Source organism: Ochotona curzoniae, unplaced genomic scaffold (assembly GCF_017591425.1).
Source record: "Ochotona curzoniae isolate NIBS_2020 unplaced genomic scaffold, NIBS_Ocur_1.0 contig_2723, whole genome shotgun sequence".
Classification (NCBI taxonomy): Eukaryota; Metazoa; Chordata; class Mammalia; order Lagomorpha; family Ochotonidae; genus Ochotona; species Ochotona curzoniae.
Genome location: NW_024465573.1, coordinates 5,773,622 through 5,786,752, shown reverse-complemented (window position 1 = coordinate 5,786,752; position 13,131 = coordinate 5,773,622). Strand labels below are relative to the sequence as shown.

Here is a 13,131-nt window from a genome sequence, read left to right as displayed (position 1 = left end):
AGGCAGGACCTTAACCACTTGCGCCACTGCGCCGGGCCCATAAACTCTGCTTCTGATTCTGCACACCCTAAGAAGCAGCAATGATGGTTCAAGTGGTTGGGTCCCTGCTACCCATGCAGGACATCTAGATTAAGTTCTAGGCTCCTGGTTTCATTCTGACCCAGCCCTGGAGCCCTGCAGGCATTTAGGGAGTGAGGCAGCAGAGGGATTCTCTCTCTCCCTCTTTCTTTCTTTGGCTTTCAAATAAATCAATACACATTTTTTAACAAGTTCCATTCCAGGACAACAAAATTTGTTACAACTGATGACACACCATGGTTACTGGCACCCCATAGGGCTTGTCTGGTGTTGGTTGGGTACTTGCTGTGCTGGCCACTGTTGTTGATGCTTTCCCATAGCTACTGAGTAAGGGGAGAATGCAGGTGTGCCAGACTCCAAAGTGCAGGTTCCTAACAGCTGCATCACTACACAGCCTGACAAAGGCACTGTGGGGTTAACACACGCAACAGAGTGGTTCGGCAAGGAGGAACCTTCTCCTGGGAGCTAAAGGGCAGTTCTGGAAAAGCTGGCTGGTGACACTCATGGGAGAGAAACTTTATGCAGAAGGGCAGACCTGGGGCATGTCAGCGAGACTGAGTGACAATGCCACCTGCAAGGCCCTGCTGACTCGTCCTTTGATCAACTGAGCACCCAGCATGTACCAGCTCTGGGCTGGATGCTGGGAACAAGTGCCATTTGACCTCTGGCCTTAAGTGGCCTATAGCCAAGTGCCAGAGGCACCTTGCTGGGCTTGTGATTTGCTACCTCTTCTTGCTGTGCAGGTCATGGCAGATCTCTAGGGGCTTCCAGAAGTGTTGTAAAACACAAAGGAGCTCAGGGAGACAGGGGCATGAGGAGGAGGTCAGGTTGGGAGATACCCATGGCTTGTGTCTGACTCAGTCATTCCCACAAAGTCCTTGATCATTAGGGATCTCCAGATACAGTACCAAGGTAGAGTGGGGGCTTCTAGGACACAGGTCATTGCCAAACAGACTCTAAGGGAGCTGTCTCCTTCCTTCCAGGAGCCCATGTACTTTTCCCATGTTGGTAGAACTGAGCAAGAGCCTGCCTTCTCAGGAGCCCATCAATTCCTGTCTGGGCGTTACCTTCAGAATCCCACTTTCCCATGTGGCAGGTGCCCAGAGACCAAGGGACCACAAACGGCCTAGAACTAGAACTTCTGCTTCCTGAGCACCACAGGGGTGGCTCTGTCCAGACTCCTGATTGGCCTCCAGGTAGTGGTCTGCTCTGCACTCCAGGGTCCCATCTCAGAGATGATGATGATAATGAAGAGAACTGACAATGACTGAGGACCCTAACTGGTATATTGGCACACAAGTCCTACATGCATGAACTTGCGCAATCGCCCAGCTATCCACACCTTCAGTCCCACACTCCTATCAGGATCTGCCTCTCTAGTGCCAGATACCTGAGATGGCCCTGCCTCCATGTCCTGTTCTGAATCTAGCTGCTCATTAACACTTACTGGGCACCTATCAAAGGTCCAGAGGCTCTTCCCTACAGGTTTGGAGTGGGACTCGATCTTTCAGCTCTCTGCTGAGTCTGTTATATATCCTGGGTTCAGTTCCTTGTGATCCACGGAGCCTACCACATAGGCGCAGGATGACCTGGATTGGAGGGGAGGCTGGCTTGACTAAGGCCCCAGGGCATGAAGTGGGTGTGCTAGTGGACACTGGTGGGTAGAGAGGAGGGAGGCGCAAGGCCAGTGCCTTTGGAGGCCATCTGGGAACTGATGATCTGGATGGGAGAGAGTAGCACTTGGCTGGGCTCTGCTGTTAAGCCTATAAACCAAGGAAGAAAATCGGGGTTGGAGGCTACAGGATCCAGCATCAGGCAGAGTGCCAGGGCTGCTCTTAGATTTATTCAGCCCTGGGGTGATGCGGCCCTGGTAACATGGCTGGGTCTGGCCAGTGCTCCCCTTAAGCCTTCAGAGAGAATTTCTCTAGTGTTCTTTCCAATTCATGACCTCCCCATTTTAAAATAAGGTTTATTTTGATTAGAAAGGCAAATTTATAGAGAGAAGGAGAAACAAAAAGGTCTTCTGTCCGCTGGTTCACTCCCCAAGTAGCCACAACAGCCAGAGCTGAGCTGACCTGAAGCCAGAAGCCAGAAGTTTCCTCCGGGTTTCCTACACGGGTGCAGGGTCCCAAGGCTTTGGGCCGTTCTTGACTTCTTTCCCAGGCCACTAGCAGGGAGCTGGATAGGAAGAGGACCAGCTGGAACACAAACTGGCATCCATATGGGATGGGCGCACGCAAGGCAAGGATTTAGCCATTGAGCCATTGCATCAGGCCCCGACCTTCTCATTCTTTTTTAATCGTCTCAGCTTCCTGGATGAACATTATCTGCCCCAGGGGCTTCACTGAGCATCAGATATGGCTCCTGCAGCCCCAGACGAGTGTCCTGGCTGCTTCCTGGTAGATGAAGCTGATACGAGACCAAGTACCCTATAAGGATTGGATTGCTGCCACACCTTCCCCAGCATTGCTCCTCACTCTCAGCTCAGCTCACGCTTTCACAGGTGCACCAGGCTAAGCATTAGCTTCCTCCGAGGATGTCCACTCTCTTTGTGCAGTGAGTATTGGACTAGGATGGCCTCTCATAGAACGATTAGCACAGGATGATAAGTTCCTTTTTTAAAAAAAAGAATATTTATTTGAAAGAGAGAAATCTTCCATCCATTGGTTCGCTTTCCAAATGGCTGCAAGGACCAGGGTTGAACAAGGCTGAAGCCAGGAGCTTCTTCCAGGTCTCCCAAGTGAGTACAAGGATCCAAGTACTTGCACCACCATCTGCTGGTTTTCCAAGGCACATTAGCAGGAAGCTGCATCAGAAGTGGAGCAGCTGGAACATGAAGCAGTGCTCATATGGAATGCTGGTGTCACAAGGGGCAGATTTACCTGCCACACCACAGTGCTGGCCTCAGAAGCCAGGCTGAAACCCTTATAATATGTCTCTGTATGCAGAACTGTGGCACAGTCTTCAAGGCCCAGGTAGAATGTTCTTCAAAACAAAACTAGCTTCTCCAGCCCTGTCTTTCAACAGCTATTTACACGCAAAGTCCCCGTTGCCAAAACGGTGCTGGCTTTTTGTAATCTGGCATCCCTGGGCTCAGAATTGAGAACAGGGACCCAAGGTGTGAATCTCTAAGCTGCGCATGTTTTAGCCCCACAGACCAAAATGTGATCCGAGTAAATGAATGCAGGAGCTAATAAATGATTCTATTTATTGAGTTCATTTCCTTAATTATATACAACCCCAAGGAGTAGGGTGACTGGAATGGAAAGATCCTAGAATCCCCTGTGAGGAGCCTGCTGTTGTGGTATCTGAATTTGCGACCCATCAGCAAGGTGGGCTCAGGCCAGGTGGCCCTTGAACTACTCAGGCAGGTGCTGCTCCTAAGCCACCAGACTTCGGGCCTTCTACTCTGAAGGCAGTAGTGGTCGGGGGGACCGGGCAGAAGTCATGATCTAATTAGGACTTTTTTTTACCTAAATGTAGCTTAGCTATGAAGCCAAGGGTGGTCGTAAACTCTCAGCAGCTCAGACAGGTTGCAAGGGAGCTTGGCACAGGGGCACTGGGGTGTGGCTTCTCCAGCACCAAGCTCCGCCCTGATAGGCCGTGCTTGGGACTAATTGGCTTGCCCTCCTTCCGCCGCCGGAGATAGTCTTGGCTAATTTGCCGGAACGCTCTAGTTAAATGCCAATTAGAACGATCTGTCCGCTGTTCTCTTCCAATATATTAATAACGTAATTAAGCATATATTGCCTGCATGCATTAAAAATTAACATAAATGGACAGCCTGGAAAACTGAGGAAATGACCATCTGAACAACCAATTTGCATCTCATTCGATTATCAAGACCTCAGTATAGTCCTATGTAGGGTGCAGGAGGCTGGCTCCTCCAGTGAGACGCCTTAGCCAGCTGCCAACAGCTGCCGGCTGCTTTTTCCACGCCGATTCTGTCCACGCCTGCCTGTCCATCCTGCTCAGTTCTGGCGTGAAGTACGTGCTGGGCCCCCGATTCAGCAGGAGGGCTTTGACCATGCTTCCCCTCCCTCCAGGGGCTGGGTGGTGTGCATTTCAATGAAAAGAGATGCTACTGAGGGAGGCTGGGGGGCAGGCAGTCCCCAAAGCCCCTGCCACTCCACCCTGGGATCAATTTGTCCTGCATTCCAGCACAGGAGATGGGAAGCAGATGGTGCTGGAGTGGGGAGGAGGAGATGAAGGAGGTGCTGACCCAGGATCTCACAATCCTTCCCCCACCCAGTCCCCAGGGGAGAATGGGGGCTGGGTCTCAGCCTCTGGTGAAGCTCCCCTCTGGTCTCTGTCCTTTAGGATCTGTTCAATACGGTGGGACATTGCTAGTTTTCTTGTAGACTCGGGAGAGGAAATGGCAAGGACAGTGAGGAGAAGGAATGTACAGGGGACAGTTTCCAGCCACTATAAGCCCCTGGTCTTGTCGGGGCTCCTTTTGGAGATCTCCCACCATTGGATCTTGGACTCCATGGTAGCCTGAGCTAAACCTCTTTAGGAGTGTACCCCTACAAGATGGGGGTACAAGGTCCCCACCCAAGGTCTGTGTCCCAGTCACAGAAGCTAGCATCTAGGGATGAGGGTGCACGTGGTGTTTTCCTTCTGCTTTCTGCCCCACTGGGGAGGGGCCACAGCGGGGCGACCAGAGGAGTGACACATAGTCCACAGGTTTGTTTTAAACACTTTATTTATAAAAAAGTACATATTTTTTCTTCAGTACACTTTTCAACCCATTTTTTTACATAAGTAAAAGGGGGTGAGGCAAGCACCCCCTGGGTCAGAACCAGGAGAATCTGCTGGGCTGTCCCTAGGACCAAAGACAAAACAGTGATGGAGGAACCGAAGCAAAGGAGGGTGGGGAGACTCGCACGTAGAGGAAAGGTGGGGTAGGGGGAGCAGCTTCTCCTGGATTTTGTTGCATTTGTACAAAAAAAGGAATTATCAACTTTTTTTTTTCAGCCAAGAGTCCCATTCCTCACAGCAGGGGTCAGGAGAGCAGCAGCACCGGGTCGGGCAGGGGCTCCCCTCGGGCCTTGGAAGCGGGCCAGGGGCAGCCAGGCCCAGAGAGGCTCTCCCTTTGGCTGTGGGGATCCATGTGCCCCTCATCAGGAGAGGATTTGTGTTGGCAGTCAGGTTTCAGGGAGAGTGGGGAAGGCTCTGTCTGGACCCCCAGAGGTCTGGGAGCAGCCCCTCTCCTCCCAGGAGAAAGAGGCTGCTAGTGTCTGCAGGGCTGCCCATTGACTTGGTTAGTCCTGGTTCTTCTGCCTTGAGGATGGCAAGAAAACAGCCACACCAGTGCAGTGGGCACTCTGTGTCCAGGCCCCAGAACCTGATGGCTCACTGATAGCCCAAGCACTGCTAATGCAGCTTCTCCCAAGGGATCAGCCTCTCTGCTGGGCCTGTACCTATGCTCAGTGTCTATCCAGTCGTGTGTGTGTGTGTGTGTGTGTGTGTGTACGTGCATACGTGTACATGCCTGTGCTCAGCTGCTGGGGGTGTGTGTGCATGCGCGTGCACAAGTGCTGGGCCCAAGGTGATCGCCCGTGTATGCCCATGTTCACTGACTCGGTGCTGCTATCATCAGGTCCTTCTGGTGCAGGGGACCCAGGACGGTTCTGTTGCCCCTTACAACAAGATTAAGATCTGCCAGGAAAGAAGGGGGTGGTGGGGCAAGGAAAGGCAGGATGACAACCCGGGAGGCCCTGGCACTGTAAATCCCAGGTTTATTTCATTTCCTGCCAAGCAGCAGCTCAGCTCCTGCTGAGCCTGAAGGAGAAGCAAATGTCCTCTCTCTCCAGCGGGCCAGGCCTCCCTCTGCCAGCAGGCTGTCCATGGCCCCAGCAGCAAGGGGGGCACTGGTTCAGGAAACCCAGTGCCCCTAAGCCCAAGCACTGACCCTTGCCTCTTGCCCACTCCCAGCTCAGAGCAGCAGCTGCCCTGGTCGGCTGGGCTATAGCGAGGCAGGAGTCTCCCCACGTGGCCCATGCTGCCTAGACCCCATAAATTGTGCTTTGTTTGGGACAGGGTGGAGGGTGGGGCAGGTGGAGCTGTCTTAAAGGAGGTTTCAGTGCTTTGGGTGAGTGCCAGCCTCCTAAGCCCATCACAGAAGGAGGAACAGGGGTGGCAGTGCAGGATAAGGGAGACACTAGAGGAGGATAAGCCTTGTGGTTTCAGGGGGACAGGGATATGCCTCTGTCAGGCAGGCCTCTGGGGTTGTCTCTCACTTGGGGACAAGGGGATGAAGTGGAGGAGTCAGAATGGCATGGGGTAGGGTGGGATTGTGATGTACCATGATGAGATCTCCTGCAAGGAGAAGGAAGAAGCAACATAGCTCCCCTCTGCCTCATGGCTAGGAAGACCCCAGAATTTTCTCCCCCAATTCCACCCCTGCAGTGCGCCTCATCCCAATGCCAAGAGGAGAGAGCCACCGAGGACTGGCATGGCTTCAGACTTCTGCTACGTGGCTACTGGGCAGCCTGGGCTGGGCTCGGGCAGTGAGGGCTGGGCCAGGGTGGCTCTGCCAGTGGGCCCAGGGTGGCCAGGGTGGACATGGAGCCTGGGTGGGGTTCAATAGCAGCACCAGGGAGGGTGCAGGGTGGAGGGCCTGGTGGCTCCCTTAGGAAGCCTGGGGCAGGGAAGGCCAGTGCCCATAGGGCATGGTGCCTGCCTTCTGCCACCTAATACTTGCTGTGCCCCAGAGCCCCTGAAGGCCTGGGCTGAGTTGATAGGACTCTAATGGGCAGGCGTAAGGAGCCTTGGGGCCTGTTTCTACCATCCCAGGGTCTTTCCCATAAGCATGCCCATCTAGAGTGCCAAGGGTGCCTGATGGGGCAGAGGGAGGAAGTGAGGCACTTTGAGCTGGAGGATGAGAGTGCTGAGAGGAGTTTTCCTACTCCATTGCAAGGGAAGCCCAGGCCTGGGTGTGACGGGAGCCCAGAGGCGTCTTCACTCACAGGAGGGCTTCCCCAGGCTACTCCTTCGTTGGCTGTTCCCACCCATCACAGTTCTGCCAGGCCCTGTGACCTCATGATGGGTCTCTCCGCAAACCCTTCCACCCCAGTGGAACATACTGCCTCTTACTGTCAGAGAGAAAGTCCCTACTGGGACCCCAGCCCTGACTTTGCAAGAAAATCAAGCACTTGATGGCTAAGGGGGAAAGATCCTAGAAAAGCCCACGGTGGAAGAAGAAAGAGGCTGGGCTGGCCTGAGAGCCTAGAGTGGAAGGATCACGGGGAAGACCCTGCTGCTCCTGCAGGCTTCCCCAGGCTGTCCCCATCCTCTGCTGGGCAGTGGGGAAGAGGGAGAGCATAGGACAGGCCTTGGGCAGTGTTTGTAGGCTCTGACAGTGAGTGAGGCATTTGCAGGTGCATGTGAGCATGAGCTGGCAGAGGCTGTGTGGACAGGGTCCACGGGGAGCCCCAGTTGGGGGGAAGGGGAGCAATGGAGTAGAGTGTAACATGCCAGAGCTGGTCCAGCCGGACTACCCATAGGCCAAGAAATACATGATGTGAAATCAACCTCATCAGGTGAACACACTCCTCAAGGTCCTAGGCCCTTCCTAAAAAGTGAGACTCCCCTGGGGACTCTAGATAAGTAGTCCCCCCACCCTGTATGTGCACTGGCTGTCAAAACTGGGGCCAGCTGATGGTGGTTGGGGAGAGAGGGGTCCTTCTCCCTTAGGAGAAGGAGCAGCATTTGGGGTTGGGGCAGGGCTCTTCCTCTGGTGCCCTCTTAGCCCTGCACCCCTAGAGAAGAAAACACAAATTCCAGTGTTGCGGCAGGGGTGAGGGTTGGGGAAGGATGGCTCCCGCAGCTTTGGAGGGGCATCCAGGTAACACAAGACGAGAACAGGGGCTCCCTACACAGAGGGTGGGTGGGGTCTTCAGAGGGGAAATACAGAAACACCAAAGCCACGGTCAACACAACACCATGGGGAGGGCTGGGGAGAGGTGGGGATTAAACCAAAGCTAAGTCCTCCGCACTGGGCTGCTCGCTGGGAGCTGGGACCAGTCTCTGTGGAGCTCCAGGAGGAGTGGGGGACGAGGGCAGGATGGGAGGAGGGTAGGGGGCGTGCGGGTAGGGCTGGGAAGCAGTGGGCACAGACAGAGGTTCTGGAAGAGGGCTACACGTACCACTCCTTCTTAGAAATGAAAGACCCATCATTCTGAGAAACCATGTTCTCAGCCAAGTCCAGCTGTTCAGGGTCATACTGGTAGCCCAGAGTCCGGTCCCCATAGCCATCCTGGCGGGCCTCAGCCTCATCCACAGTGAAGTAGGGCCGCTTGGCATCCTCGTCGTACTTGGGATGGGGGCCACCCACCTTGCGCTCACTCCCTCCACCGCCCTCCTCCTCCTCTTCTTCCTCATAGCTGCTGCCACCCAGTGGGCCAGCCTTCTTCTCATCATCAGAGTCGTCAGGGTACTGCAGGTTCTGCGCCATGGGAGGGTGGTGCTGAGGGATACCCGCCTTGCTGTAGCCATTGCCATACACATGCTTCTTGGTGCTGTAGTCGCCTTTGAAGGTGTGCCGGCGCCGCCGTAGGGCTACCACGATCCCGCCGACCACAATCAGCACCAGCAGGACGCTCCCCGCCACGCCCCCAATGATGGCCGTGGGCATCTGGCCGGCACGCCGTCCATGCTCGGGAGGAGATGGGGTGTAGGGAAATTCTGGGAGAGGAAAAGAGACGGAGGGGACAGAGTCAGCATCACTAGGAATGGGAGGGTGGAGGCCGGGGGGGAAAAAAAAAGGAGGGTGGGAAAAAAGGGGCAGGAAAGGCCAGGAAGTGGGGCCTAAGGGCCCAGGACAAAACTGAGCAGTTCTCATTCCAGAGGCTCCTTGGCATCTCCCTGGAGACCAACTGTGCAGCAGCACCAATGACTGAGATGACACAGGCAAGAGGACAGAGGCAGGAGCCAGCACCCATAGCACCAGGGACTTCCATCCCAGCTGTTTTTGGAGGGGGTGCCAGCCCTACTGGACCTTGTTTTGTGGTGTATTGGGGCTCAGGCACAGCATCCACCAGGCACCATATGCTGTCACCACCCTGGAAAGTGGGGAGATGCTAACCACTTCTATTTTGTACACAAGGAGGCCAGACACGGGAAGGTTAATACCTGCCCCCAGCCACCGAGCCCGTGATACAGTGCTGCTTCTCTTGCATGTGAAGCCTGTACAAACATCTCACGTGTCTCTCTGTGCCATACCATCACCTTGGCTTTAGAGAGCCAGAGTCCAGGGCCGGTCAGTTCATGCCTGATTACCTCTGCCCAACACACAAGCAAACAGGTTCCTGGGTACTGGCCCAGCAGATACCCTGCAAGTGCCAACCAGAGGTCAAGGTGCCAGAATCCAGGGCTTTGACTCTTGGCTGTGGTTTGGCCCTGCAGTGTGAAAGGTGGAGGCCTGGCAGTGCTGATAGCCTGGACTACAAGCAGACACCCCGTAGGGCAAGGTACGAGCACACAGCAGGGCTGTGTACACACACAGCAGAGATGCTGAGCATACAGCGTGAGCATATGCACATACCCGTGCCCAGGGGCGCATGTTCACACAGCACAGGCTATGTTGAGATGAAGTATGTGGATGTACCAAAATGTGCACACTGTGGACAGAAGGCAGCAAAGGTATATGGAAGGAGTAGGCGGGAAAAGAAAACTGGCTGGGTGATTTTCTGAGTTGGGGGGAGTGGGTGGTTAGGGAAGGCCACCTATCGTTCTGCTTTGAGCCCTGCTGCTTTTTTTCTTCCCATACTCGGGGCCAAAGAGGTCTCTGGTGAGGCTGAGGGAGGTGGTTCCCAGCACCACCACAGGGTGGCACCGAAGACCATGGCTGGCTTGGTCAGGAGGCACTGGACTAAGGGGTAGGGTCAAGCCCAGAGGCTGACCTCTTCTGTTCTTTTCCAGTTCAAGTTCAAGCCAAGGTAAAGGGTTTATGTTCCAGCCCCTGGGAGCCTACTTGTTGCCAGCTCAGGCCTTGATTCAGCATCACTCATTCCATCAGAATTGGCTCCTCCTAAGAGCCCACTCCTCACTGGGGGGCAGGGGCAGGAAGCAACCCATGTGAGAGCAAGTGGGAGGCTGCCTGCAGCAGGCAGTGCCAGGGTGGAGATTCTAGGAAAAAGGAGAGGCTTTCCTGGAGCTCATTCTGGCAGGGCTAATGAGAAGCAGGGGTTGGAGGAAGGGAGACCCTCCACCCAATGCCACACAGCCAAGCTGGGACCAGCCCCAGGCTCCTGCGCCTGGCCATGCACATGCACAAGTGGCAGAGAGATGCATACCCCTCTCCCTGACAGGACCTGATGCCCCACGTGTTACTGCTGTGCCCTCACCCAGTAACTATTTACTGAGTCTCTGTCCTGACTGCCTGTCTCAGGATGGTCTCCTGGGAACCCCCAAGCTCCTTCTGGCTGGCCAGATCCCTGTTTGTTTACCACCTTGGAAGGGACTTACACCTGCTCCCCAGGAGGTGGGAGGAGCCCAGCCTCTTCCACAGTTCAACCTGTCTGCTCCCTCCTCAGTTCTGGATCCAAAACATCTCTCCCTCTGCATCTGCCTTCTTCTCCAGCCACAAGCTGACCCCTGCACCCCAGGGATCAGCAAATGCTCACTTGTCACAGGACACGAGATGCTCATAGCCTTGCTGGGGTGGCCAGTGCCACTCAGACATAACACCCTCAAGAGACACCAAGGAGTTAAGCAGCCAAGTGCTTGGGAGTACCAGGACACAAGAGGCCTGATTGTAGCTTGTAGTTATAGACTTGGAGCAGGCTGAATCCCGCCTAGCATTGAAGCATGGTTTGAACCTGGAGAGACCAAGGGAATAAGGACAGTGCCCAGATTGGAAGGGCCAGCCTCTCGTCTTGACACCAGAATCCTTGGCTCTTGGCTTTGCACCTCCAGGCTCTGGCTGCATTGCTGGACTCTGTCTCTGTTCACCTGTCTCCCTAAGGTTTCATCCTTGGACACTTAGCCCTAACTTGGCTGTGTGCCCTGGTGACAGACTGGTCTTGGTTTCACTTAGTACCTTCATCCTGCTGGCTTCCACCCAACTCTGGGCTTTTAACTCCAATGATCTCTCAGATATCATTTCCCTAACTGTGGCCCATAGAACCTCAAACCACTTGCTTAGGGGCTTGGCAAAAGCATTGGGCTCTCACACTTTGAGAAACAGTGGCTTAGATAAAGCAGCAGATTCCCCCAGCTTCTCCTGCGTGCTGTGAGCTTTAAGAGGTTCATGTGTGATGCAGTGTCTCTCAACCTACCGGAACATAAAGCTTGGGCTTCTGACTCCTACACACCCAGGACCACCTCAGCGCACGCACACACATGCACAAAACAGAATCCTCTATTTCAACCTCATGTAATTTCTCACCTCCAACTCATAACCCATTTCTCCCACCTGATTCTCCATCCTCTATGCAACCCCCCTCTATTCAACCCAAGTCCCCTGAGTCCTCCACTGCCATCACCATTTGTGACTTTTCCAGCTGAGAATCTCATTCATTTTTGACTCTTTCTTTGGCATCTCTTGGGTTAAAAATTGCCATCAGGTCTCCTGAACTCTCTCAGTTCTGCATTCTACCATGGGATTTATTGTGGGGTCACTTTCAGGGAAGCTCCATCTATATGACCAGCAACGAATGCTCAGCTGCCTGTCAGGCAGTACAGCCTGGCCTTTGAGGTCTCCATCGGGCAACTTTCTGACTCAATACACTATGAGTCAGTGTCCTTGTGCAAACCTCTACTCGCGCCAGGTCCGCCTTGCCTCACTGCTGCCGAGTAAAGCACATGCCTCATGCAATATTCCCTTCTCTGGCTCTCATGGACCCTCTACTCTTTTTATAGAGTTCCTTTTATGTACTAACGACCTATACCTCTCATCAGTTTGAACAATGGCTAATTCCACTCCATCATCACCACACATGACGTGGTACAGTAATGCCTGATCCCATGGCAAATACATGCAAATTAGCATTCAGTGTGACAAGCTCTGCTTCTTCAATCAGTCTGCCAAGGGTTGAACTGAGTGTGATGGGTGTGGCCCAATTAAGGGTCCCACTGGAGCTACTTCCAACAGCAGAGACCAGAGGCAAATAAAACTCTCCTCACTGCACTTGCTATCTGTCTCAAACCAGCTTGTAAATGAGACTTTGGGACAAATCATCTCCTCTGCTTGCAGTCCTACAGCAATCCTTTGTTACAGTAAAAGACCATATCTGCAGAACTTAGTGTACTTTGTGTCACCTGTGCCCTGTCCCGACAGCTGATGTCACCTCTTCCTGCCTTCCTACCAGCTCTCTTGCAGGGCCTGTGCAGTATCCACTTCCCATGGGTTCCTGTGGCTCCCTTCCTCCCCTCCATCACTGCTCCACTGAGACTCTCAACCCCTCAGCCATTCTGAAATTGCAGCTCATAAGCCTGCAGGCCCCCGTCCGATGATCTCCCTGCTTCTGTCCCTTTCTCCAGTTCACCTTCAACATGTCAATTCCAGCACCACAAGAACAGGGACATGGTCGGTTTGATTCATTGCCACATCCCAAGCATCTGGCTTGCTGGGCACATGGCCATTGTTCAAAAACTATTTGTTTGAACGAAGAATTCCACAGAAAAAACTATGACTTAGAAGTTAGCCCTGCTCTAGGTAGGGTGAGACATTCAACACATCACTGCCATGGAAGACAAGGGGAATACGAGCATAGCTAGGAGCTGGGATTAGGCTGGGTGTCTTTTCCCTTTGGGTCCTTCTCTTGAACTTCTCCCCAGGAAACACTAGGAAGGTTTACTCATCTCTAGGGACCTAGAACCACAGTTATTTTGGGTACTTTGAAGGTAGGAGACTTCGGTGTGAAGATGCTAGTAGTGGGAGAGTGGGAGCTCAGGTTACTGGCGGGAAGAAGGGCTGGGAGTAGCATCTTCCCTATCCCTCCAGCCCACTTGCTGTCAAGAGTCAGCCAGGAGCTGCTGCCTCAGGGCCAGCAGCATTGTTGGAAAGACAGGAGCCCAGAGAGCATGGGAGTCACGCCTGCTGGCGGG

At 53.9% G+C, this 13,131-nt stretch overlaps 1 protein-coding gene across 1 annotated transcript in view; it reads right to left on the bottom strand.

Annotated features, from left to right (window-relative positions):
• Positions 1-7,367: 7,367 nt before the first annotated feature.
• NECTIN1 (nectin cell adhesion molecule 1) overlaps positions 7,368-13,131 on the bottom strand; it is a 57,449-nt gene continuing 51,685 nt past the window's right edge. The window contains exon 6 of the mRNA XM_040976818.1: positions 7,368-8,766. Coding sequence (XP_040832752.1) covers positions 8,219-8,766 — 548 coding nt within the window. The 3' untranslated portion in view covers positions 7,368-8,218. The remainder of the gene's footprint in view (positions 8,767-13,131) is intronic.